At 38.3% G+C, this 24,648-nt stretch overlaps 1 protein-coding gene across 1 annotated transcript in view; it reads left to right on the top strand.

The window, feature by feature from the left end:
* Positions 1-24,648, top strand: part of LOC124789471 (anoctamin-7-like) — a 101,891-nt gene that overhangs the window by 73,087 nt on the left and 4,156 nt on the right. Inside the window, exons 10-13 of the mRNA XM_047256837.1 lie at positions 4,112-4,240; positions 5,000-5,090; positions 5,699-5,904; positions 24,288-24,512. Coding sequence (XP_047112793.1) covers positions 4,112-4,240; positions 5,000-5,090; positions 5,699-5,904; positions 24,288-24,512 — 651 coding nt within the window. The remainder of the gene's footprint in view (positions 1-4,111; positions 4,241-4,999; positions 5,091-5,698; positions 5,905-24,287; positions 24,513-24,648) is intronic.

Raw genomic sequence — 24,648 nt, 5'->3', positions numbered from 1 at the left:
GCGGGGTCAGGGATTTTCCCTGCCTCGAGACGACTGGGTGTTGTGTCGTCGTCGTCGTCGTCGTCGTCGTCGTCGTCGTCGTCGTCATCGTCATTCATCCCCACTACGGTCGGAGGAAGGCAATGGCAAACCACCTCCGCTAGGACCTTGCCTAGTCAGCCGTGTGGGTCTCCCGCATCGTCCCCTACACTCCTTGGAGTATGGGACCTCATCATCATCATCATCATTGCAATCTGGAGGTCTTTTCTGACTTTTGAATAATTATTTGATCATCATCTATGTATCCTATTAGTAATCTGACACTTTGATAAAGTTCCCATTTCCACTGTCAGTCAATGTATTCCAACAATATATTGAACAACCAACTTTCCCCAGCTTCACACAGTTAGCACAAAGTATCTGCAACTGCACAACTTGTGTGGCATAGCAGTAATTTTTTTAGGGCCACTGCATAGAATTCAGATTAAAATTCTGAGACTTATGTAAGGTAACTGAATATCATCACTTTCGTATATCTGGAATGATTTATAGTGCGCATGCCAGGAAAGTTCTCGTGAGCCACAAATATTGTCTAGTCCATACTACTGAAGTTTGTAGTGACATCCTGTGACAATAATAGTAGCTGAAAGCCAACACCAGTCCAGCACAAGCTACATTTACTGTGTGACCATTTCCTGCTTTTCCTTTCACACCCCTTAAACATTAACTAAGTACTGAAAGCTCTGTTTTCATCTGATTACTATGTGAGATGTCCAGCTTACCATGTTATTGAGGAATTGGCAGTAGTCCATACAGGCTGCCTGGTAGCAATAGCTCAGGCCAACCTGGTACTGCTGTTGAGTAGCCTTGCAAGCCATGCTGTTGTAGATACTTCGGGGGCAATTTCATTATATTTTTGGATTACATTGTTAGACAATTGATTCAAGAACTTTACCAAAGTCTCAGATTAATAACAGGACACACAGGTGCACATAAAAATACTCTGCTCTTCTCTCATGACCAAATAATTATTCAGAAGACAGAATATGACCTGTAGTTTGCAATGTATTCCTCATTAATCTGTCAGACTATTAGCAAAAACTGTATCAAAAGCCATGTAGTAGTTCCTGATATTGGCCCAAATATAGAAACGAAAACTGTGATGTGGGCTTCAATTTATATATGTATAGACAGAAGATGTAACAGTAAAGGAGATTCCTGGATGGAAAAATACATAAAACAAGGGAAAGGCAACCACTCTTATATAACGGATTGGTGCATGATGCACATAACACCACCTACTACTACTACTACTACTTCTTCTTCTTCTTCTTCAGTTCTCTTATGCTTTCAATCATTGGGTAACCTTGTCCTGTCCAATTCTTCCACACTCATGCCTTTGTCCCAGTTTCTTGACCCTGTTCTTGCATGAGATGAAGAGTTTTTATCATCCAGCACCTCCCTGCACATGCAGTTCAAATGCTTATTTAGCTTTTCTTTCCTCTCCCAGTCTTGCAACATGCCAATACCACCCAACTGGTGCTCCTCAGCCACCATACTCGTTACTTTCTGCTGCATCTACGTCTACATCTACATGACTACATGCAATTCACAATTAAGTGCTTGGCAGAGAGTTCATCGAACCATCTTCTGCCCAGTCTCTTCTCAAGTTCTTCAATTTCTAACTCAGTCTTCTGGTCTTTCCTACTGTGCTTCTCACAAACTTCCTTTTGTGGCAGCAAACCACATTAGATGTTTCTCCATACCACATGCTGTAATTGGAGCCATAATTGCATTGTAAATTATTTATTTGTAATTTCTGCTACCAGTCACTTTTATTTTTTCGTTCTATGTTTAATCAAATATAATACAATGTGTTTGGAACATGACTTGTTCATTAGGTGTTTATACATACATACATACAGAGAAATTTTACTTAAAAATAAATTGTCCTGAACTGAATTAACCTAGAACTTTCTGTCCATTGTTTGTTACTGTAGTGGCTGGTGTGGCATTTTGGGGGGAGGGAGGCAGTGGATGGCCAGAAATCAAAATCAGTGATGTCTTCTGCTGGTTTTTCTTGTTGTGCAATAGTGTAAAGTTACTCAACAGCTCCACCATTACACCAGTGATGCAAGTGAAGCTACAAGGTGATGAAATCATAAGTGATCAACTGTCATAAAAGTCTTTCACACAATTGTCACAACACACGACTGCTGCAAAACTATCTGCATCCTATATATGCGGTGATGTCATACATTAGAAGACAAGAAAAACCAGTAGAAGACATCACTGTCATCAATTTTTGGCCATCCACTGTCTCCCTCTCCCCCCCCCCCCCCCACCCAATGCCACAACAGCCACTACAGTAGTGAGAAATGAGCAATGGGCAAAAAATTGCAGGTTAATTTAGCTTCAGATAATTTATTTTTAAGTAACTTTTCTCTTTATGTATGTATGTATGTATAAACACCTGATGATGAACAGAACATGTTTGAAACACATTGTATTATATTAGATTAAACATAAAACAAAAAAAATAAGTGACAGGTAGCAGAAATTACAAATAAATAATTATCCCACACAGTCACGGTTCACAAATGTAGCCATTATGGCTGAAAATAATAAGTATTGTAAATTTTCATTCTCTCTCTCTCTCTCTCTCTCTCTCTCTCTCTCTCTCTCTCTCTCTCTCTCTCTCTCTCTTCCCTACTATTATGTTATTCATCTTATACTAAGCTAAGACTGGTTTCTTAGTTGTGTTTAGAACCTCTTGTTCTGTTTTCCCATCACTACTTAATATGGTGCCGAGATATTCAAAATGGTCTATTTTTTCAAAAGAGTATTACAGAGTATATAGAGTTCTTTCTGTTTTGAAAGCCACATTACTTTGTTTTTCTCCACATTCACCATCATTCCCTTCCTCTTCAGTTCTTCATAATATTCCACTACAGCCTGCTGAAGTCCTTCCGGTGTGTCAGCCGTCAATACTGTATTATCTGCAAATTGCAGATAGATCGGTCATAGTCTCCACATTATGATGTTTGTTCTGTGGGTTTGATGCTTGCATACTTTTATTACTTCACCTAGAAAGATGATATAGAATAAGGGGCTGAGGCTATTCACCTTGCTTGATTTCTTTTCCCACTTGCAATTCTCCTGATTTTTCACCATCAATGCAAATCATTCCCCCTGCTAGTTCATACACACTGTTTACGACATTTATCAATTTCATTGATGCCCTCTTTCCTACCAGTTCTTCTCACACATACCCCCTTGACATGGAGTCAAATACAGATTTAAGATTCTCTATTTGATCATACCATATACTGAGAGCATTCTTCTTCTTCTTCTTCTTCTTCTTCTTCTTCTTCTTCTCTACAGTTTCTGTTGCTTCTCTGTTAATGCACGGCTTGATGTTTCCACATTCTGTTTTTCCATTTCTCTATGTGATGTTGTTCTGTAGATATTATGAGAGTTGTTGTTGGTATAGGTGTTTCTTACTGCCTCCTTATATCTGATAGGCATTAAATATTCCTTCAGTGTTGTGTAATTTTTCTTTTCCCTTCCATTTCGCCAACAGATTTATATTTGCTGTAACAATGGAAAATCCATGATGGAATGTAAGGTGCTGAGTCACAGATAGGCACAACAAAAACACTGTCACAAATACAGCTTTCGGCCATTAAGGTCAGAATTAGACTGCGTGTGTGTGTGTGTGTGTGTGTGTGTGTGTGTGTGTGTGTGTGTGTGTGTGTGTGTGTGTGTGTGTGTGTGGCTAAAAGCTATATTTGTGACAGTCTTTTTGTTGTACCTATCTGCGACTCAGCACCTCTGCTTTACGGTGAGTAGCAACTTTTCTTTTAACAATATTGTTACAAAATATATATTTAATTTTAATACTAATTTCTTTTCATAACTCATTATAGTCTGTAAAATCTTGCCTCAAGTTCGCTTGGACAGAGCATAATAAATTCTTAAATTCATAAAGTATGTAGCAAATGCAAATAAAATACAGAGCAAAAGATATGTACACTGGATATAAGTTTTGATTTACAATTTTGATATCTGTAATGTGTATAAATGCTTCCAGGAAACTGCTTAAATATAATACTACCTTCTCTTTTTCTAGTGCAGTGCTGGAGGATGTCTGATTGAATTAGCACAGCAATTAGCTGTCATAATGATTGGAAAGCAGATAATAAACAATGCGCAAGAAATACTTGTCCCAAAGTTGAAAGCATGGTGGCACAAGAAACAAGTGAGCCATTACATTGGTAGTAACAACTTTCATTAGCTTCTGTTCAGTGTTAATAAACACCAAGCATACTTGAGGTGTGACATGGATAAGGATTATATAACTGTTAACGGGGACATTGGTGACAACACATTGTAGATTATACACTCCTGATGTATGCAGTCCATGACAACTAGTGTTACGTGGGTTCTACAATACATGGGCCAAGGAATGAAAATGCTCTTTTCGTTTATAGTGGAGCTGAAGATGGCGTAAGAGTTGTGAGTGTTGGGCAAACTAGTTGCTTGAAAAATTTCTTTGACAATACAGTTGTGGTTGTTCGTTTCCTTTATGTAAATGGGAATTGTCTGTTTTTAGAGACTGATAGAGGACAGATATATGTCCACAACTACTACGTAGACTGTAACATACAGGCAACATATTATAGATACTTGTGATAAGAGTCTCAAACATTCTAAACAATATTTCGTCTAATGATCTCACATGTATTGGAAATAAAAAAATGCAGTTAGGCATGATTGTTATGGCTGTCATGAAAGTTGACTTCTGGTAGCTATTTAAGAAAATGTAAAACATTTTTCTTCTTTTATCATTATTTGTAAGACTTCTCTATCAGATTTTGTGGGAAGTCTCAGATAAGTTACAGTAAATAAATACTTACAATATATTTACTGTGTATACATTGTACATACATTCTATGCTTTTCTTGTGTAGTTTTGCAACACAATTATGATCCTACTCAAGATGATTCAAATATTCCAGGTTAAGCTTACTAAGAAGCACAAAACCCGATGGGAAGAAGATTACCAACTTATACAGAATGAAGGACTTTTTCAAGAATATCTGGAAATGGGTAAGCCTCTTTCTCTGTCATTAATCTTATAAAACAATATGTTTGAAGTAATGGTTTGTTCTCCAAAAGTTAGGACAAAATCAAAGGATTTAGTAAATTGTAAAAAGTGATAGGACAACCTGTTATACATGTTCATATATTTAAGGAAATCTTTGGGCACCCTCACTGTTGAGAACAAGTAAGCCCCTTATGTACCCTTTCAGGCCTTACAACAAACATAATTGCAACTCTAATCATTTACATACCCACCAATGTGATTGTGTGTGTGTGTGTGTGTGTGTGTGTGTGTGTGTGTGTGTGTGTAGTTAGATTGACATATTTTGATGCTTAACTTTTTGTCGGGCACTGTGTAAAGAGTCATCTATTTTCACATGAGAATTTGATGTATGTAGTTATACTTTCCTCAGTTAAATTATAATTTAGCATATCAGTCAAAGATAGGCATTAATATTTAATTAATCTGTTTATAAAATAACCATCAATCAGTGTTGCAGTTTTATTTAGTGTTGTAGTTTTATTTTTATTGATTTTAATGTGATCTAAGTCCTGTGTTTGTAATTAGCTTAAATTATCTTCAGCATATTTAATATAGATAATTTCCATTGCAGTACTCCAGTTTGGTTTCATCACAATATTTGTAGCAGCATTTCCACTTGCTCCATTGTTTGCTCTCCTCAATAACTGGGTTGAAATTCGTTTGGATGCACAAAAGTTTGTGTGTGAAACAAGACGCACAGTTGCAGAGCGGGCAGAGAATATAGGCATTTGGTTCAAAATTCTTGATATGCTGGCACATCTGGCAGTCATAAGCAATGTAAGTATTAAAATACACAATACTGTACACATTTGCTTTTACTATATAATCAGCTCTATCGACACCAAGGACACATTAAAACTGAATGTCTTAATTTGTCTTATAATTATTGTTCTTTCTGATATTGATGTTAGAGGCACATACCACTACACATTGCACAAATTTGCAATGATCAGTGTCACATAAAAATTAAAACTTACAATAGCACCAGTAGGTTTACTGTAACAGTTAAACAATAGAAACTCCAGGTATGAATATCAATAATGTAGGAGAAGACAGATTGCTACTTACTGTAAAGAAGAAATGTCAAGTTGAAAACAAGCACAATTAAGACACTTCCATAAATCCTTCTGCCACAGTCTTCAAAATCAGTGAAAGAAAGAGACATACTATTCACACACACCAGCAAACCAACCTCATGCACACACGATCACCAGCTTCAGTGTCTCTTGCCAGACTGCAACTATCACATGGATTGCAAACATCAATCTGGAGAGGGCAGGCAAGGGACGGGATAGTAGTGTATGGGTGAGGAGAGAGACAAACACTCTCTGGTGGAGTGTGCAGGAACTAGACTGCCAACAGGTGCAGTGTCAGGAGGCTGCAGGGCAGTGAGGTGCGGAATAAAAGGAGAAAAAAAAAAGGAGAGGAGCGGGGAAAGATAGCCGAATCTGTTGGCAGAGGGCTGCAAATAAACATGGTGGGAGGTGAGAATGAGGAGGAGATGATAGGACAGAAGAGGTGAAAACTGTTGGGTGGAGGGTTTGGGGACAGTATGTTACCATTGCTTGAGGCCAGGATAATTAACGGCGTGGAGCATGTGTTGTAAAGTTAAGTCCCATCTGCATACTTCAGAAAAGCTGGTGATGGAGGGAAGGATCTAGATGGGTTGGGTAGTGAAGCAGCCATTGAAATAAAGTGTGTTATGCTCAGCTGCATGTTGTGTCACATGGTGGTCTACTTCGTCGTAGCCAAGTTCATTAGTGGCTGTTCATCCTGGTGGACAGCTGGTTTGTAGTCATACCAATATGAAAAGCTGTGCAATGATTGCAGCAGAGCTTGTAAATGACATGGCTGCTTTCATTGATAGCCCAGCCCCTGACAGGGTAGGATAAACCTGTGACAGGACTAAAAAGGAAGTGTTGGGTGGGTGGATTGGTCAGGTTTTGTACCTGGGCTTCCCACTGGGGCATGATCCTTGTGGCAAGGGGTTGGGATTGAGAGTGGCATAGGTATGGACTAGGATGTTGTGAAGATTGGGTAGGTGACAGAACACTACTTTAGAAGGGGTGGGAAGCATCACAGTCAGGATGTTTCTCATTTCAGGGTATCATGACAGGTAATCAAACCCCTGGCAAAGGATGTAGTACAAGGATGAGGTTCAGTTGTTCCAGTCTGGGGTGGTACTGGGTGATGAGGGAGTCACACCTTTGTGGCTGGTTCTTGAGGGTGGTGAGAGGATTGGGAGTTTGAGGGGATATGGCACAGGACATCTTTTCACTGACTAGGTCTGGGGGATACTGCCTGCCTGAAGGCCTTGGTGAGACCCTAGCATACTGAGCACAGGTGTTCTTGTTACTGCAGATACACCTTCCACAGGTGGCCAGGCTGTATGGGAGAGACTTTTTGGTGTGAAAGGGAGACAGCTGTCAAAATGCAAGTAGCGTTGGTGGTTTGTGTGTTCATTGTGGACAGAGGTGCAGATGGAGCCACCACAGAGGTGGAGTTCAACAACTACGAAGGTGGCACACTGGGTTGAGGAGTAGCACATTAAGTGGAGGGGAGAGGTGTTGAGGCTGTGAAGGAATGAAGATAGGGTGTCTCGACCCTGAGTGCAGATCATGAAGATATCATCAATGGACCTGAACCAGACTAAGGGTGTGGTGTTTTGTGAGGCTAGGAAGGTATCCTCTAGATGGCCCTAAAAATGTTGGGATAGGAGAGTGCTATATTGGTGACCATGGCTGTGCCAGAGATTTGTTTATATACCTTCCCTTCAAATGAGAAGTAGTTGTGGGTTAGGATAAAGTTAGTAACGTGTATGAGGAATGAGGCAGTGTTCGATAGCAGTAAGATTATGGGCATAAGGGATGTTGGTGTATAGGGAGGTGGTGTCAACAGTGACGAATAGGGATCCAGGAGGTAAAGGGATGGGGATGGTGGAGAGTTGGTGAAAGAAATGGTTGATATCTTTGATGTGGGAGGCTAGGCTACAGACAACTGGTTGGAGATGTTGGTCAGTAAGCACTGAAACTGTTTCAGTGACGGCACAATAACCAGCCACTATGGGGTGTCCAAAATTGTTGGGTTTGTGGATTTTGGGGAGCATATAGAAGATGGGTGTGTAGGGTGTAATAGGGGTGAGGAGGGAAATGGATTTAGGGGACATTTTCTGGGAAGGGGCTAAGGCTTTAAGCAGGGACTGGAGTTTGTGTTGGACTTCTGGCAGAGTTTGTAGGTGTAGTAGTCAGATAATTGGCTGAGGCCTTCTGCCAGATAGTCCCAGCGATTCATAACATCAGTGGTGGAACCTTCTTCTGCAGGTACTGGAAGAGGCAGTGTTCAATGTTGGAGTTAGGGTGGTTTTGGTTGGAGAGATTGGCAGCTAAGAAGTGCTTTCATTGCAGGGATTAAGAGGAGGAAAGTAGGTCTTTGACAAGTCCAGCATGGTTAAATTTGGGTGTAAATCTGAAGCCGAGGCCTTTGGAGAGGACAAATTTCTGTGGAGCCAAGGGAGGTTTTGGCTCTTGGATTTGGTGGAGAGTTGGTAGGTAGGGAATTTTTGGGGGTGTGGCAATTAAAAAGGTCAAGGCAGGGTTTAACTGCTATGAGGGATGGATGAGGAGGAATATTGTGGGTACAATAGGTATTGTATAGTGGCAGTAGTAGGGTGTCGGCGGGTTGGATACGTTATGGAGGTGGTGTCTGGAATACTCCTCCAGGTGCCGAAGAGCAAGGAATTCAGTTTCAGAAGTGTGGTATATCGAGTAGGGATTGCAAAAGAGTAGTATCTTGTCAAGGGAGCTGAGGTGGTTCTGGGATGCCTGTGCCATGGAGATGTGTTTTTGCAGTACCAGGTTTGTGAGGGCCAGGGAATGGCAAAATTTGAAAAGGTGTTGGTCATTGTGAAAGGAGGGGTGTGATCCAGATGAAGTGGTTTAGGCAGCATTTGAGAACCAGGATGTGGGACTGGTTTTAGCCAGGGAAAAGGATACTTGCTTGGTATGCTGTGAATCCCATCAAGGCCTTTACAGACAGGCAAGATCCCACCAACCTAAACAGAAAACAAATCTCCCATGCCATTCCCCTCACATCTCAAATCGTCCCACCAACCCCAAGGACCACCCACAAAGGAGTGTCCCCATCATTACCCAGTACTTCCCCAGACTGGAAGAGCTAAACCACATCCTTCACCAGGGCTTTGATCATCTATCATCATGCCCTGAAATGAGGGGTATCCTACCTGAGATACATTCCACCCCTCATAATGTGGTGTTCTATCATCCACCCAGCCTCCATAATATTGTAGTCCATCCCTGTGCCACTTGCAACCCCAACCCCTTGCCACAAGGGTCATATCCATCATATCCCTGTGGAAGACCCTGGTACAAAACCTGCCCAATCCACCCACCCAGCACTTCCTATTCCAGTCCCATCACAGGTTTATCCTACCCCATCAGGGGCCGGGCCTTCTGTGAAAGCAACCATGTCATTTACCAGCTCTGCTGCAATCATTACGCAGCTTTTTAAATTGGTATGACTACCAACCACCTGTCAACCAGGATGAACAGCCACCACTGAACTGTGGCCAAGAGCAAAGTAGACCACCGTGTGGCACAACATGCAGCAGAGCACAACACACTTGATTTCAATGGCTGCTTCACTACCCAAGTCATCTGGATCCTTCCCACCACCACCAGCTTTTCTGAACTGTGCAGATGGGACTTATCTTTACAACACATTCTCTGCTCCCATAATTATTCCCATCTCAACCTACAGTAACACACTGTCGCCACACCCTCCACCCAACAGTTTCCACCCCGTCTGTGCTATCATCTCCTCCCCATTTTCATCTCCACCCTGTTTATTTGCAGCCCTCTGCCAATGGATTTGCCCATCTTTCCCCACTCCTCACCTTTCTTCCACACCTCCCTGCCCCACATCATCCTGACACCACACCTGTTGGCAGTTTAGTCCCTGCACACTCCAGTAGAATGCATTCATCTCTCTCCCCACCCACACACTACTATCCCTTCCCCTTCTCCACCACCTCCAGAGTGCTGCTTGCATCCAACATGATAGTTGCATTCCGGTCCGAGATGCGGGAGTCGCGATGTTGCTCTTTAATCTGATAATATTTACTGAACTGCACAGTTCTTCCTGTACATAGTTGAACTATTTAGAAAGATCTAAAGAAAGCAATGGGAAGGGTGGTGGGTGGAGAACAGACTGTGCTCCTGTGTGAAAGATTTTATTCTAAGTGATTTCTTGGAACTGATTGCCACATAGTAAACACTTACTACAGGGCGATACTCATATAATTGATCACCATGTCCAGGAGATTTTTTGAAGGTGATGTATAAGCAAGGTATCCATGACAGTGAAGTGTTTCATGTTTGATATAGGAGAGAGTGTTTTGAATGGGCAAGCCATTATGTGTACTGGATCACTTTTCACGGGTGAGTCCTATTTATCTTGCAGAGTGATAGCAGATATAGTATGATTTTCTGAGAAGTTAGAACCAGTTATCCTTCAGACACCAACAAAAGACATGACAGTGTTTGTCTGTGGGGTAAGACTCACAGATTTCCCATTGTACTATGACTGCACAGGCCTATAGGGATGACATATTTCATGCTTGGTTATGTCCTTATGCTGGTGTATTAGATAATGATATCATACAAAAACATCAAGGTATGACAATGAGTTGCTTCTCATGTATGAATATCTTCAGCAGCCAATAATTTCATATATGAAGTGGTCACCTATCTTCCATCCTGAATTCTATGCAGCATGTCTGGGGTATGCTTTGGAACCCTCTTCACTGCCCACATTATTCCACACTGACAAGGAAGGTACCTTAAACGGCTGAAACCAAATAAAATTCATTTTTAAAATATGGGGTTTTGTTTGTTCTGCCACCTACATAGGTCATTTATGTGTAAAACTCTGAATTTATGTACAATAAAAGGATGAAGGTTGACAAATATTATGACATAAAATATAATGAAGCACAAGTCACTGATGAAATAATACTGTGTAACAGATGGTTGTAATCATCTGAATCACAGTAATCATAAATGAGGTATATTTGGCAATAAGTTAAACATTTGCTTGCAACAACAAATGTAGTTTTACATAGGTAGTTTTCCATGAGCAGATGATGTTTTGTCATCATATACTCTTGCCTTATTCATGATAGAATTGCAAATACGGAGTTTCATTGAGTGATTAAAACACAGTGGAATGGAACAGTATGCACACTTGACAAGGGCAACAGTTGGATATGCTACACATCATCCCTGTCTCAAGAGACCTTCAGACTCTTATCACTGAAGCAGTTGGAGTGGAGGGGGAACATATCACTGGTACTACCTACATAGGAACTTGGTGAAACCAGTAGTAAACTGGATATGGATTATGGATTTACATCTTGCACAAATGAGAGATTTCATAGAGACTAGCTTTAAAATGAATGATCTGTGTGATTGGATCACTACTACCAACCATATCCTGGAAAATATTCATCACAGCTCTTGGTCAAGCAGTTTGCTGGATCTGATACAACTCATCACTAACTAATAATGCTGTTGTACTTGGTATTTCAACCAATATGGTCCAGGAGTATAAATCTGACTGGGGAGAAATAAAGTATGGTGTTCCCAAGGCTCAGTGTTAGGTCCACCATTGTTCCTAATATATTTAAATGATTTTCTGTCTAATATACAATAAGCAGAATTTGGTCTTTCTGCAGATGACTCTAGTATTGAAACAATCCATCCATAAATGCAGAAACAAAAAAAATTGGTAAACAGTGTTCTTAAAAGTATCATTGACTGGTTTTCTGTGATTGGTCTCACCATAAATTTTAAAAAGGCACAAAATATTCAGTTCTACAAGTCTAGGGTATTATGGCAATGATAGGTGTAATGGGTGGCGAGGAAATAATAAATAGGGTAGAAAAGGAGAACCTTAACTGGAAAAAGCATAGTTTTGGAACTCCCACAACTTAGTTAAGCCACATTTCCACTTAGAATTGTTGCAAATCCTGGGGAGAGAGAAATCAGACAGAGGGGGGCAGTCCTCCAAAATGTGGTTGGGAGTAGTGACCCAATTACACAGTTTGTTGTTTCAAAAGCTCTTCTGTAGGAAATCTCATATGTGCAGGATATAGTTCCATAATCCCTATCCAGAGTATTTGATTTCCTCAGTAGGTACCACCAGTAACTTTTTTGCCCTCCACTGCTTCAGTGGTAAGAACCTGAAGGTCTGTTGACAGGGATGATATGTAGCATATCCAGTTGTTGCACCCCCCCCCCCCCCTTGTGCATACTACAGATGAGCTAATTAATGTATGTCAGCCACTCTCTATGATCTTCAGCTCTGCCTTCAGCAGAAGAGAGGAATATGGTGATGGGCTAGCAATATTTACAGCAAGAGATAATAACTATAAGGTAATAGATGTAAGTACTTTCACCATGGAGGGTATAATCAAGTTATTAGCAGTTAACTAAAAGTGGGGGAAAAAGAACTTAATTATTACAGGTCTTTACAGACCTCCATGTGGCAACCTAGATTTTTTTTTAAGTTCATGATGGCCTACTTGTTTAACATGCACAGTAAACAATGCAAAAAAAATGGTTGGGTTGACATAAGACTAATAACTTTCCTGAGAAGTGAGTCCACTAGAAGGGTCAGTCCCAGCATATACTGCATTTACATCATCATAACACATCTCACATTGCATACAGTGTATCAGCTGTGAAGTGTGCCATTTCTGATCACAAAGCTGATAATATTTGTCAACAGCAAAAAGAAACAGTATATGACAAAAAGAACCACCCATGATGACAGTGTTGAAAATCTCAACAGTGTGCTAAAAAGCCTAAAAAGGTATGAAAAAAAACATTACTTTCAGTGAATATGCATCAAAATTTTATTATTGCCAGTAAATGACTTTGAAAAACGCAGTTAAATAACTGGATAAATCATGAAGTGAAAACAGCAAGAGAAAAACTTACACTTTTTCAGTGTGCAGTGCTTTAGAATGGCAATAATCAAAGACTGAAGGTAGAATTTAAGAACTATCATATTTACTTCAAAGATATGCTGCTAGAAAGTAGAAGTAAATACATAGCCACAATGTTAAGAAACTTAAGTAACATTGGCACAACTGGCTAGAAAGTTATAAATAGCTCTAGGGATTGTAAGGACAAATTGGCTACTGATCTCATCATAGGGAATATTATAGATTGCTGTTATTGGATCAAAAATGTTTCTAACGAGTGCTTTTCTTCTGTTGGGATATTCATCAGTAGCCATTTCAACACACTCCATAGATGTGAGAGTGTTACAGTTAAATATAGCATATATTTCATGCCAACTAACAATAGTAAAGTAAAATACATAATAAAGTCACTAAAAATTTCAAAATGGGTCATCTATCAGCACCTTAAAAAAGTTGCATAGACAACATGCCTAATGCCATGGCCATGGCCACAGCAATAAATTATGTAAGTGCACCAGGTAGTGCCCCAAGACAATGCAAAGATAGCACAAGTAATCCTGATTTACAAGAGAGGTGGTGATCTATAATTGAAAACTATCAACCCATCTCAATTTTAACTGCATTTTCTAAGGTAATTTAGAAAGTTATTTACACTAGACTAATCACATTCCTGCAGTAACAGAATTTAATATTTAAAAATCAGAATGGCTTTATGGAAAAAAAATAAACTTCACTAGCCTCAGCACAAGTAATAGATGAAAATAGATGAAATAATAACTGTCATAGAGAACAAGGAGCATGTTACTGGACTTTTCCTTGATCTTGAAAAAACTTTTGACTGTGTCAGCATTATCATATTACTTGACAAGCTGTGGAATCTTCAGAGTGCTAAAAGGAAATGGATATGGGTTAATAAAATTGTATATTGCAACAGGGCACAACTTGTGTTAGTTAAAACAAACAGTGGGTCTTTCAAATCCAAAATTACTGACGTCAAATATGGAATGCCTCAAGAACCTGTGTTGGGACATCTTCTTTTCTTGATTTATGTTAATGTTATAAAGTAATGTTCTCCTTACCCATAAAAAAAAGATATGTAGACGATACATCAATTGTGTGAAAACACAAAGCCTAGGGTAGTCTGGAGGTGCTACGCAGCAGTGTTACCAATGAAATATTAAAGTGTTTCAATGAATCCCATTTAACTGTAAGTGCTTCAAATACTGCAATAATGGAATTTAACACAAGGAAACAAATAGAATTTAGTATGAAATTATCCATAGAAAATGACGTTGTAAAAAAGGAAAACTGGACAAAATTCCTGAGAATCATAATCCAAGACAACGTCAAGTGTGACAGGCATAATGTAGATTCCTTAGCCTGTAAACTGTATAAAAACATGTTTGCTGTAAATTTGATAACCAAATGTTGTTAAGACATATATGTGCAAAAAAACTACTTATCAGTTGTTATTCTCATCAAATTTAAACTATGTGGTAGAAATATGGATTGAATAACACAAAGCAGTTTAATCACATTATTAACATTGTAGAAAAGAATGCCATCACAATTATTTGTAGTGCCAAATCTAGAGAATCATGTTGTAACCTGTTTCCAACATTAGGAGTGCTTTTCCATTATAGGTGTATTTATGTAGTAAAAGTAATACTGCTCATGAGAACAATAAATATACACCAGCATAAAAGTCAAAAATTAAGATACTGTATAAATAATCCAAGAACAGCATTATACTGTATGAAACAAATTCCCCATGCTGGGCTGAAGCTTGACAATGCCATGCCAAAATGTCTCGCAGCCCTCCCTAATAACAAATTAAAGCACCTACTAAGTTCTTAATTGATATCATAATCAGTTTTATTCCCTAGAGCAGTTCCTTACCTATGTTGGGCTCATAGTTTCAGGTAATTCACAATTGATCTAACAATCATTAACATATTTTGTAACTCTGTTATTTGTGTATTAACAAATGTAAAATGCATTAGTGTTAAACACAACTGTTTTTAGGTCATAGTTTGTAAACTGATATATTCAGAAGAATTATCTGTGCATGTCCTGAAACTTTATTATTTATTTGGATTTTATTTGATGTTGAGTAATTATTATTTTTATTGTTATTTTTATTATTCTTATTATTCTTATTATTATTATTATTTCTTTCTTGTCTCAGACATTATGTCTGGTTAAAAATGGAAGGTGACGCAGACCTTGATGAAGCGTGACTTCCTTTTAACTGTACGGTATATGTTACATTGCATTTAGGAACTTTCAGGTAGTTGAACAAGTGTCAATAATTACAGATCTCTGTAGTTGCATATATAAGTTTGGATGTAGCTGTATTGCATTGATGTACTGGTGGATATTGTGTGGTATGACTCCTGTAGTTGATAGTATAATTGGTATAATGTCAAATTTATCCTGATGCCACATGTCCTTGACTTCCTCAGCCAGTTGAATGTATTTTTCAATTTTTTCTCCTGTTTTCTTCTGTATATTTGTTGTATTAGATATGGATATTTCGATTAGTTGTGTTAATTTCTTCTTTTTATTGGTGAGTATGATGTCAGGTTTGTTATGTGGTGGTGTTTTATCTGTTATAATGGTTCTGTTCCAGTATAATTTGTATTCATCGTTCTCCAGTACATTTTGTGGTGCATACTTGTATGTGGGAACATGTTGTTTTATAAGTTTATGTTGTAAGGCAAGCTGTTGATGTATTATTTTTGCTACATTGTCATGTCTTCTGGGGTATTCTGTATTTGCTAGTATTGTACACCCACTTGTGATGTGATCTACTGATTCTATTTGTTGTTTGCAAAGTCTGCATTTATCTGTTGTGGTATTGGGATCTTTAATAATATGTTTGTTGTAATATCTGGTGTTTATTGTTTGATCCTGTATTGCAATCATGAATCCTTCCGTCTCACTGTATATATTGCCTTTTCTTAGCCATGTGTTGGATGCATCTTGATTGATGTGTGGCTGTGTTAGATGATACGGGTGCTTGCCATGTAGTGTTTTCTTTTTCCAATTTACTTTCTTCGTATCTGTTGATGTTATGTGATCTAAAGGGTTGTAGAAGCAGTTATGAAATTGCAGTGGTGTAGCCAATGTATTTATATGAGTGATTGCTTTGTGTATTTTGCTAGTTTCTGCTCGTTCTATAAAGAATTTTCTTAAATTGTCTACCTGTCCACAATGTAGTGTCTGTGTACGTGCGGATGGATGTGTGTGTGTGTGTGTGTGTGTGTGTGTGTGTGTGTGTGTGTGTGTGTGTGTGTGTGTGTGTGTGTGTGTGTGTGTGTGTGTGTGTGTGTGTGTGTGTGTATGTGTGTGTGTGTGTGCGCGCACGAGTGTATACTTGTCCTTTTTTCCCCCTAAGGTAAGTCTTTCCACTCCCAGGATTGGAATGACTCCTTACCCTCTCCCTCAAAATCCACATCCTTTCGTCTTTCCCTCTTTCCTGATGAGGCAACAGTTTGTTGCGAAAGCTTGAATTTTGTGTGTGTATGTTTGTGTTTGTTTGTGTGTCTATCGACCTGCCAGCACTTTCGTTCGGTAAGTCACATCATCTGTGTTTTTAGATATGTCCATAATGTAGGTTTTTTATGTCAATAAATCCCCTTCCTCCTTCCTTTCTGCTTAATGTGAATCCTTCAGTTGCTGAATCTATGTGATGTATTCTATATTTGTGGCATTGTGATCGTGTAAGTGTATTGGGTGTTTCTAGGTCTGTGTTACTCCATTTCACTACTCCAAATGAGTAGGTCAATATTGGTATAGCATAAGTATTTATAGCTTTTGTCTTGTTTCTTGCTGTCAATTCTGTTTTCAGTATTTTTGTTAGTCTTTGTCTATATTTTTCTTTTAGTTCTTCTTTAATATTTGTATTATATATTTCTATTTTTTGTCTGTATCCTAGATATTTATAGGCATCTGTTTTTTCCATCGCTTCTATGCAGTCGCTGTGGTTATCCAATATGTAATCTTCTTGTTTAGTGTGTTTTCCCTTGACTATGCTATTTTTCTTACATTTGTCTGTTCCAAAAGCCATATTTATATCATTGCTGAATACTTCTATTATCTTTAATAATTGGTTGAGTTGTTGATTTGTTGCTGCCACTAGTTTTAGATCATCCATGTATAGCAGATGTGTGATTTTGTGTGGGTATGTTCCAGTAATATTGTATCCATAATTTGTATTATTTAGCATGTTGGATAGTGGGTTCAGAGCAAGACCGAACCAGAAAGGACTTAATGAGTCTCCTTGGTATATTCCACGCTTAATCTGTATTGGCTGTGATGTGATATTATTTGAATTTGTTTGGATATTAAGTTTGGTTTTCCAATTTTTCATTACTATGTTTAGGAACTGTATCAATTTAGGATCTACTTTGTATATTTCCAATATTTGTAGTAACCATGAGTGGGGTACACTATCAAAAGCTTTTTGGTAATCAATCTATGCGTAGTGTAGCGACCTTTGTTTAGTTTTAGCTTGATATGTCACCTCTGCATCTATTATCAGTTGCTCATTACATCCTCGTGCTCCTTTGCAACAGCCTTTTTGTTCTTCATTTATAATTTTGTTCTGTGTTGTATGTGTCATTAATTTCTGTTTAATGACTGAAGTTAATATTTTGTATATTGTTGGTAGGCATGTTATGGGGCTATATTTAGCTGGGTTTGCTGTGTCTGCTTGATATTTAGGTTTCAGATAAGTTATTCCATGTGTAAGTGTATCAGGGAATGTGTATGGGTCTGCAATGTAACTGTTAAATAATTTATATATAAAAACAAAGATGAGGTGACTTACCGAACAAAAGCGCTGGCAGGTCGATAGATACACAAACAAACACAAACATACACACAAAATTCAAGCTTTCGCAACAAACTGTTGCCTCATCAGGAAAGAGGGAAGGAGAGGGGAAGACGAAAGGAAGTGGGTTTTAAGGGAGAGGGTAAGGAGTCATTCCAATCCCGGGAGCGGAAAGACTTACCTTAGGGGGAAAAAAGGACAGGTATACACTAGCACACACGCACATATCCATGGATATGTGCGCGTGTGTGCTAGTGTATACCTGTCCTTTTTTCCCCCTAAGGTAAGTCTTTCCGCTCCCGGGATTGGAATGACTCCTTACCCTCTCCCTTAAAACCCACTTCCTTTCGTCTTCCCCTCTCCTTCCCTCTTTCCTGATGAGGCAACAGTTTGTTGCGAAAGCTTGAATTTTGTGTGTATGTTTGTGTTTGTTTGTGTATCTATCGACCTGCCAGCGCTTTTGTTCGGTAAGTCACCTCATCTTTGTTTTTATATATAATTTTTCCCACGTGGAATGTTTCCTTCCATTATATTGTTAAATAATTTAGTTAGATGTGAATGTGTTGAGGTGAATTTCTTTAGCCAGAAATTTGCTATTTTATCTTTTCCAGGGGCTTTCCAATTGCGAGTAGAATTAATTGCTTGGGTGACTTCATGTTGCAAAATTATCACTTCAGGCATTTGTGGTATCATCTTGTATGTATCTGTTTCTGCTTGTATCCACCGTGCATGCCTGTTATGTTGTACCGGGTTTGACCATATGTTGCTCCAGAAGTGTTCCATGTGTGTTATGTTTGGTGGATTGTTTATTTTAATGTGTGTGTTATCTATTGTCTGGTAAAATTTCTTTTGGTTTGTGTTGAATGTTTGGTTTTGTTTCCTTCCATTTTCACTTTTTTTTTGTATCTTCTAAGTCATTTGGCCAATGCTTGTAATTTCTGCTTCTTTTCATCTAATTGCTCTATCACTTCTTGTTGTGAGATTTTACCTAACCTTTTTCGTTTTTTTTCTGACATTTCATTTCTTATAAATTGTGTTAGCTGTCCAATGTCTTTTCTCAGTTTCTCTGTTCTGATCTGTAGCCTGTGTTGCCATGCTGGTTTTGTGGGTTTCTTCTGTGTGTTGGTTGGTTCTGATCTCTGCCTAGTGTGTATATTTAGTGTAGTGAGTGCTCCTATATAAACCAGTAGTTGTAACTCTTCCATAGTTGTGTTTTCATTTATTTTGTTGTGTATGATTGTGTTGATAGTTTTTATTGTTGTTTCAACTTGTGGGTTATTTGGCTGTCTATGCAGGAATGGTCTAATGTCTCTATTTGTTTCTTTGTATTCTATGTATGTCAGCTGAAATTTTTCTTCTATATCTAACATGTGTGTCACTTCGTGTTCTATTTGTGCTTGTTCTGGTGGCTGTCTTAAGATTTCGTTTTCCTCTGATTGTTTAATTGATGCGTGTTGTTCTTTGTTTGTTTGCTCTGGGATGTTTGAGTCCATTACTGTATTTTCTTCTTCTTCTGATTGCACATTATTTTGTTCCAGTATTTGTTGTACTTGTTGTTTGATGTTTTCTAATTCTGACTGGGGTATCCTGTTATTTTTGATTATTACACGGATCTGATCAGCTAGTCATTGTTCTGTTAAAAATTTTAATTCTGGGTATCTGGTAATAAATTTTGTATATACTTGTGATCTGTATCCAGTTGTGTTGGTTCCTAGGTTTGTTGCTTGGTAATAACAGAACATGAGGTGTCGATTAACTTCATTTGACCATCTCATCCTCTGTCTTTGTTTTCCTTCTAGGGTGGTTGCAGGAAGCATACATATCCTGCAAAACACCTCTATTTGGATTTGAATCATTTTCCAGTTGGCTAGCAGTGTCGTCACCATTGTGGGCGGGCATAGGGTTCAAGCGTCGTCCCTGACCATGACGGCGCTTGTCCGAGGCTTCTTTAGTTCTGTCCTGAACCAACTAATCACACTAAAAGGGAGGTTAGCCCTATTAGTGGTTTGTTCTTTTCGTCGCCTTTTACGACTGGCAGAACATACGGGAGGCCTATTCTTTTCCCGGGCCTCCACGGGAATTATTATTATTAATTATTATTATTATTATTAGTATTAGTATTATTATTAAGTGTTAGTCATTTGGAATGAAATCTTTCTTTCAGAACCTTCATTTGGATATAGTTATGGTTCAAGCTTCCTCAAAATTTACCTTCAGGCTTTTTACCTATGAAGTTGCATTATATCTACATACAACAACAGTGCATATAGGTTATAATTACATTAAAGATGCTCACTCCAACAGTCCTGTCTTTGCAGGCTTCACCTGATGTGAGAGCTATGACATTCTCTCTCCTCCACTCTCAACCGCCTAAACCATTTCCGCTGTCATCACCTCTGTTTCTAAATATGTTTTCTTCCAGAAGAAATCCGTGACTCAAAAGTTATGTCTTCTTATAAATGTACCTACAGTGTTGAGTTTTGCTAGTGTAGAAAATCATCATAGATGAATTGAGCAATTATGTTTTGAGATTACTGAACAACTGGCTCCATGATTATATTATTTCCAAAAGAATCAGTATTGAAGCCTGTCCTTCAGACCAGAGCACAGTGCACATTATCATCTCCTCCTCCTCATCCTCCTCCTCCTCATCCTCCTCCTCCTTTGGCTTCTTCAAAAAGGGCAGTAAAAGGCCTTATCCTGCTAAATGCTGTAACAAAACATTGAACAGTACAGTAACAATTCTATTTGAGGCTCTTCACCAGGAATATTAAACTGGATTTAGAAAAGGATACTGGTGTAGTAACAACATTTTTACAATAACATGACTTGTATAAAAACTATGAGAATTTGGATCTCTCAGATCTCTGCTTAATTGATCAATAGTTTGCTCCCAGGTGTTCCACTGAGTTGTTTCTTCCGTTTTATGCAGTTGATTTTGATTCCGGATGGAATACAGGCAGAGAGTACACACAACAGAACTTGCAGCACCTGAAGAGGATAGTTGGGTCAGTCGTCAGAATATTGTACTTAAAATGGAAGAAAACAGCTTGGCCAAACACCTGGGAGAGCAATAATAAGATAATTTAGTTTCAAAACCCACACTGATTTTGTGGATTTAAAAAAAAAAAAAAAAAAAAAAAAAAAAAAAAACTGTTGACTTAGTCAGAATAAATTATGAATAAAAATGGGTAACATTGGCTACCCACTACATCTCATAAATTCAATCAAAAGTTTATTTTGTCACACAAATAATAATAAATACAAGAGAATAATTAATGGCGTGTGACAAGAGCCTCCCGGCGGGTAGACCGCTTGCCTGGTGCAAGTCTTTCAATTTGACGCCACTTCGGCGAATTGCGCGTCGATGGGGATGAAATGATGATGATTAGGGCAGCACAATACCCAGTCCCGGAGCGGAGAAAATCTCTGACCCAGCCGAGAATCCAACCAAGGCCCTTAGGAGTGACAGTCTGTCGCGTTGACCACTCGGCTAACGGGAGCAGACAATACAAGAGAGAAAGGAAAAGATAAGATAAAAAAAGCAATTAAAATGTGCAACAGGTGTATGTTAATCATCCACACTTTTTAACACTCATGCTCATAATGTCCTTAAAATCTAAGCACTACATCAGCTAAAGCAAAAATGTCCAGAATAGTCTAATATCATTATAAAATATAATCCATAGCCAAAATAAACTAACTCAACAGTATTGTGAAAAGGATAGATTACTACTCACTGCATAGAGATGATGTTGAGGCATGGACAGGCACAACAAAAGAACTGCTATATATTTGAGCTTTTGGCCAGAAGGCTTTCTTCTAAAGTAGGGAAAACACACACACACACACACACACACACACACACACACACACACACACACACACACCACACACACACACACACACAGTCTACTTCCTCCGGCCACTGAGGCTGGACTGCAGGCAACTATGCCTGATAGAAGAAGCAATCCATGGGTGGTGAGGGTAAAGAGGAGGCTGGGGCAGGGCAGGGGAGTGATAGCAGGGAGGGGAGTGTATAGTGCTTATGGTAGCATGCTGGGACGTGTTGGGGACAGAGTAGGGCTGGTAGGGGCAGTTAGGATGTTTGGAGGAGGGGGGCTGAAAAAGGAGAGAAATGGGGGCCTTTCGGCCAAAAGCTCTAATGTATAGCAGTGTTTTGTTGTGCCTGTCTACAACTTAATGTATCCTATGTGCAGTGAGTAGCAATCTAGCCTTTTCTTAATACTGTCATTATTCCATCCTGGAGTTTCCTGTTTAACTTAAAATGTCACTACATAAGATGAAAGTTGGAGCCTTTTAAGATAATTTACTATGATGAAAATAGTAATTAAAATAATGAATTGATCAGATATCACATTTTAAATAAGTGGACTGTGACGTGAGATCTCTGATAATGATACAAATGAAAAGCTGCACATATTTGAAGGAGTATTTGGAATAACGAGCAGAACAATTTAATACAAAACCCAGAAGGATTAAAAACTCAAGCTGTGTATAACCATGGTGATACCATTAATGCCCCATGGAATCATGATGTGGACACACACAAAAGAAAAGATAGTAGCAAAACGTATGGGGCAGAATGGAGATTTTTGAGGGGAGTGAATGGTTGTGCAGGAAGAGATTTAATTAGAAATGAAAATGTTTCAGTTGAATGCATATACTATTAACTAGGAAAAAAATTGAATACAGAGATAAATGAAAACACCTTGTATCCTATAAAATTCTGAGCTAGAGCTCCAAAGAAATGAGAGATGTATGTTGACAAATGAAATGATGAACAAACACTTTTTGAAAATGGGACAGGCAGATGCCTAATCTCAATATGCAGACTACAACAATAATGTAATATATTAAAATGGTACTTTGTTTACACATTATAAGTTTCAGTAAGTTAGTATCATCAGAATAATTACTCATCTGAGCACTACTAACAGCAAGAATGAAGTTGTGTGTCTTACTGCTTGAAATAAATGAGAGATTTACAACTAACACTACCATCTTACAGTAATGTTGCATTTTGTTTAACTTTACTACCTTCTGAATTAGGTGAACAGTTCTGCATTGACAACTTCTAAATCTGTTTGTGGGGTGTACTTCATCATATGAGAAAGTTTAAGTAAAATATGTAAATCCTTCAGTATTTTAGTACAAAGAGCTCTGTGATAACTTTTGTTGAAGCAATGTTCAGAATACTACTGTGGGGAAACTTTCTTAAACATGAGCTAGCAAATTCATCATATTTAATGCTCTGATATTGTGACTATAACAAAAAATCAAATTTTAATTTATTAATTTGAAGGTTGCTCATTACCATTAGAGTTTTTTACTGGTGGATAATGTGTACGTGTGTGTGTGGAGGGGGGGGGGGGGGGGGGGTGGGGGGTGTCCTTAAAAAAAATAAAAAAATTAAGAAACACTAAAAAGTGCCATCACCACAAAGCATTTATTTGTTAAACCCTCCTTTCGTATAACAATTTCCAAGATGCCTACTGGAGCATGCTTGTCTCAAAAGTCTTGCCGCCTCCTTATAGTTCTCTTACTTCATTTATTTATATATATCACTTGATCTTCCTTCCACCATTGATTTTCTGCCTCGATACAACTTGGTACTTTTCTGCTCCTATGCAACTTGGTACTTTTCCCATCCCTGTAATTCTGAGGTTCTTACTTATTTGCTGTACATACACCTTATCACAAGATCTAACATTTTCATGATCATTATCACCATCAAATCTCAAATATTTTTTCCTTCTTTACCTGTTTTATAGTTACACAGAAGGATATCATTATAATAGTCCATTAAAACTTAAATTTTTAATCATTATTAGATGGTTCATCTGAAGTAGTGCCAGTTGTTATCTGTGACTACAGGCATTTGCACACTTGTATCTGTCATCTGCATTAAGCACAAAGTTTATAAGAAAGCAAGCTTGTGGTGAACAAAGTTTCTGTTTGTGGACTGGTGGAAAGTGCAAAGGAACATTATTAGATGGCTATATGTGAAATTTATTTTGGAATGAGGTATGCACATGGATCTATGTGTATATTTAGATCTCATTCTAATTATTATATTTTTTAATGAACAGGAGTTGCAGTTGAAGTTAATTATGTTCTGTCATTCACTGAAATCAATTGTATTCAATGGCATCACATTAAGATTATGTTGAAATATTAATTTAAGAAAAAAAAAATAAGAATTTCATTAATGCAATAAATAATAAATGCCAAGTTGTAACAATATTACACCACTAATGAGGTACTCAATAATTCGTCTAATTTTTGTTGTTACAGGGTTTCCTCATTGCTTTCACTTCAGAATTTTTACCCAAATTATTGTATCAGTACGAGTATGATTGGGATCTGACTGGATACGTGAATTTCACATTGGCATATGCTCCAAAGGGGAATACAACTGAACAGTGCCGTTATCGTGGATTCAGAGATGAGACTGGTAGTCACACACCATTTTTTTGGAGACTGCTTGCTGTGCGCTTTGCCTTTGTCATCATTTTTGAGGTATTTCACCCATGCTTTGTGTTATCTTCAGTTCCATCTCTTTATTTATAACAGTAGTCGTATGTTGTTCTCAGACAATTACTATTCTCATTAGAATTGTGTCATCAGTTGGCAGGGGGAAGTTCCAGCCATCATA

Source organism: Schistocerca piceifrons, chromosome 3 (genome assembly GCF_021461385.2).
Source record: "Schistocerca piceifrons isolate TAMUIC-IGC-003096 chromosome 3, iqSchPice1.1, whole genome shotgun sequence".
NCBI lineage: Eukaryota > Metazoa > Arthropoda > Insecta > Orthoptera > Acrididae > Schistocerca > Schistocerca piceifrons.
The sequence above is the reverse complement of the archived record's forward strand: the minus strand, read 5'-3'. Positions and strand labels throughout refer to the sequence as shown.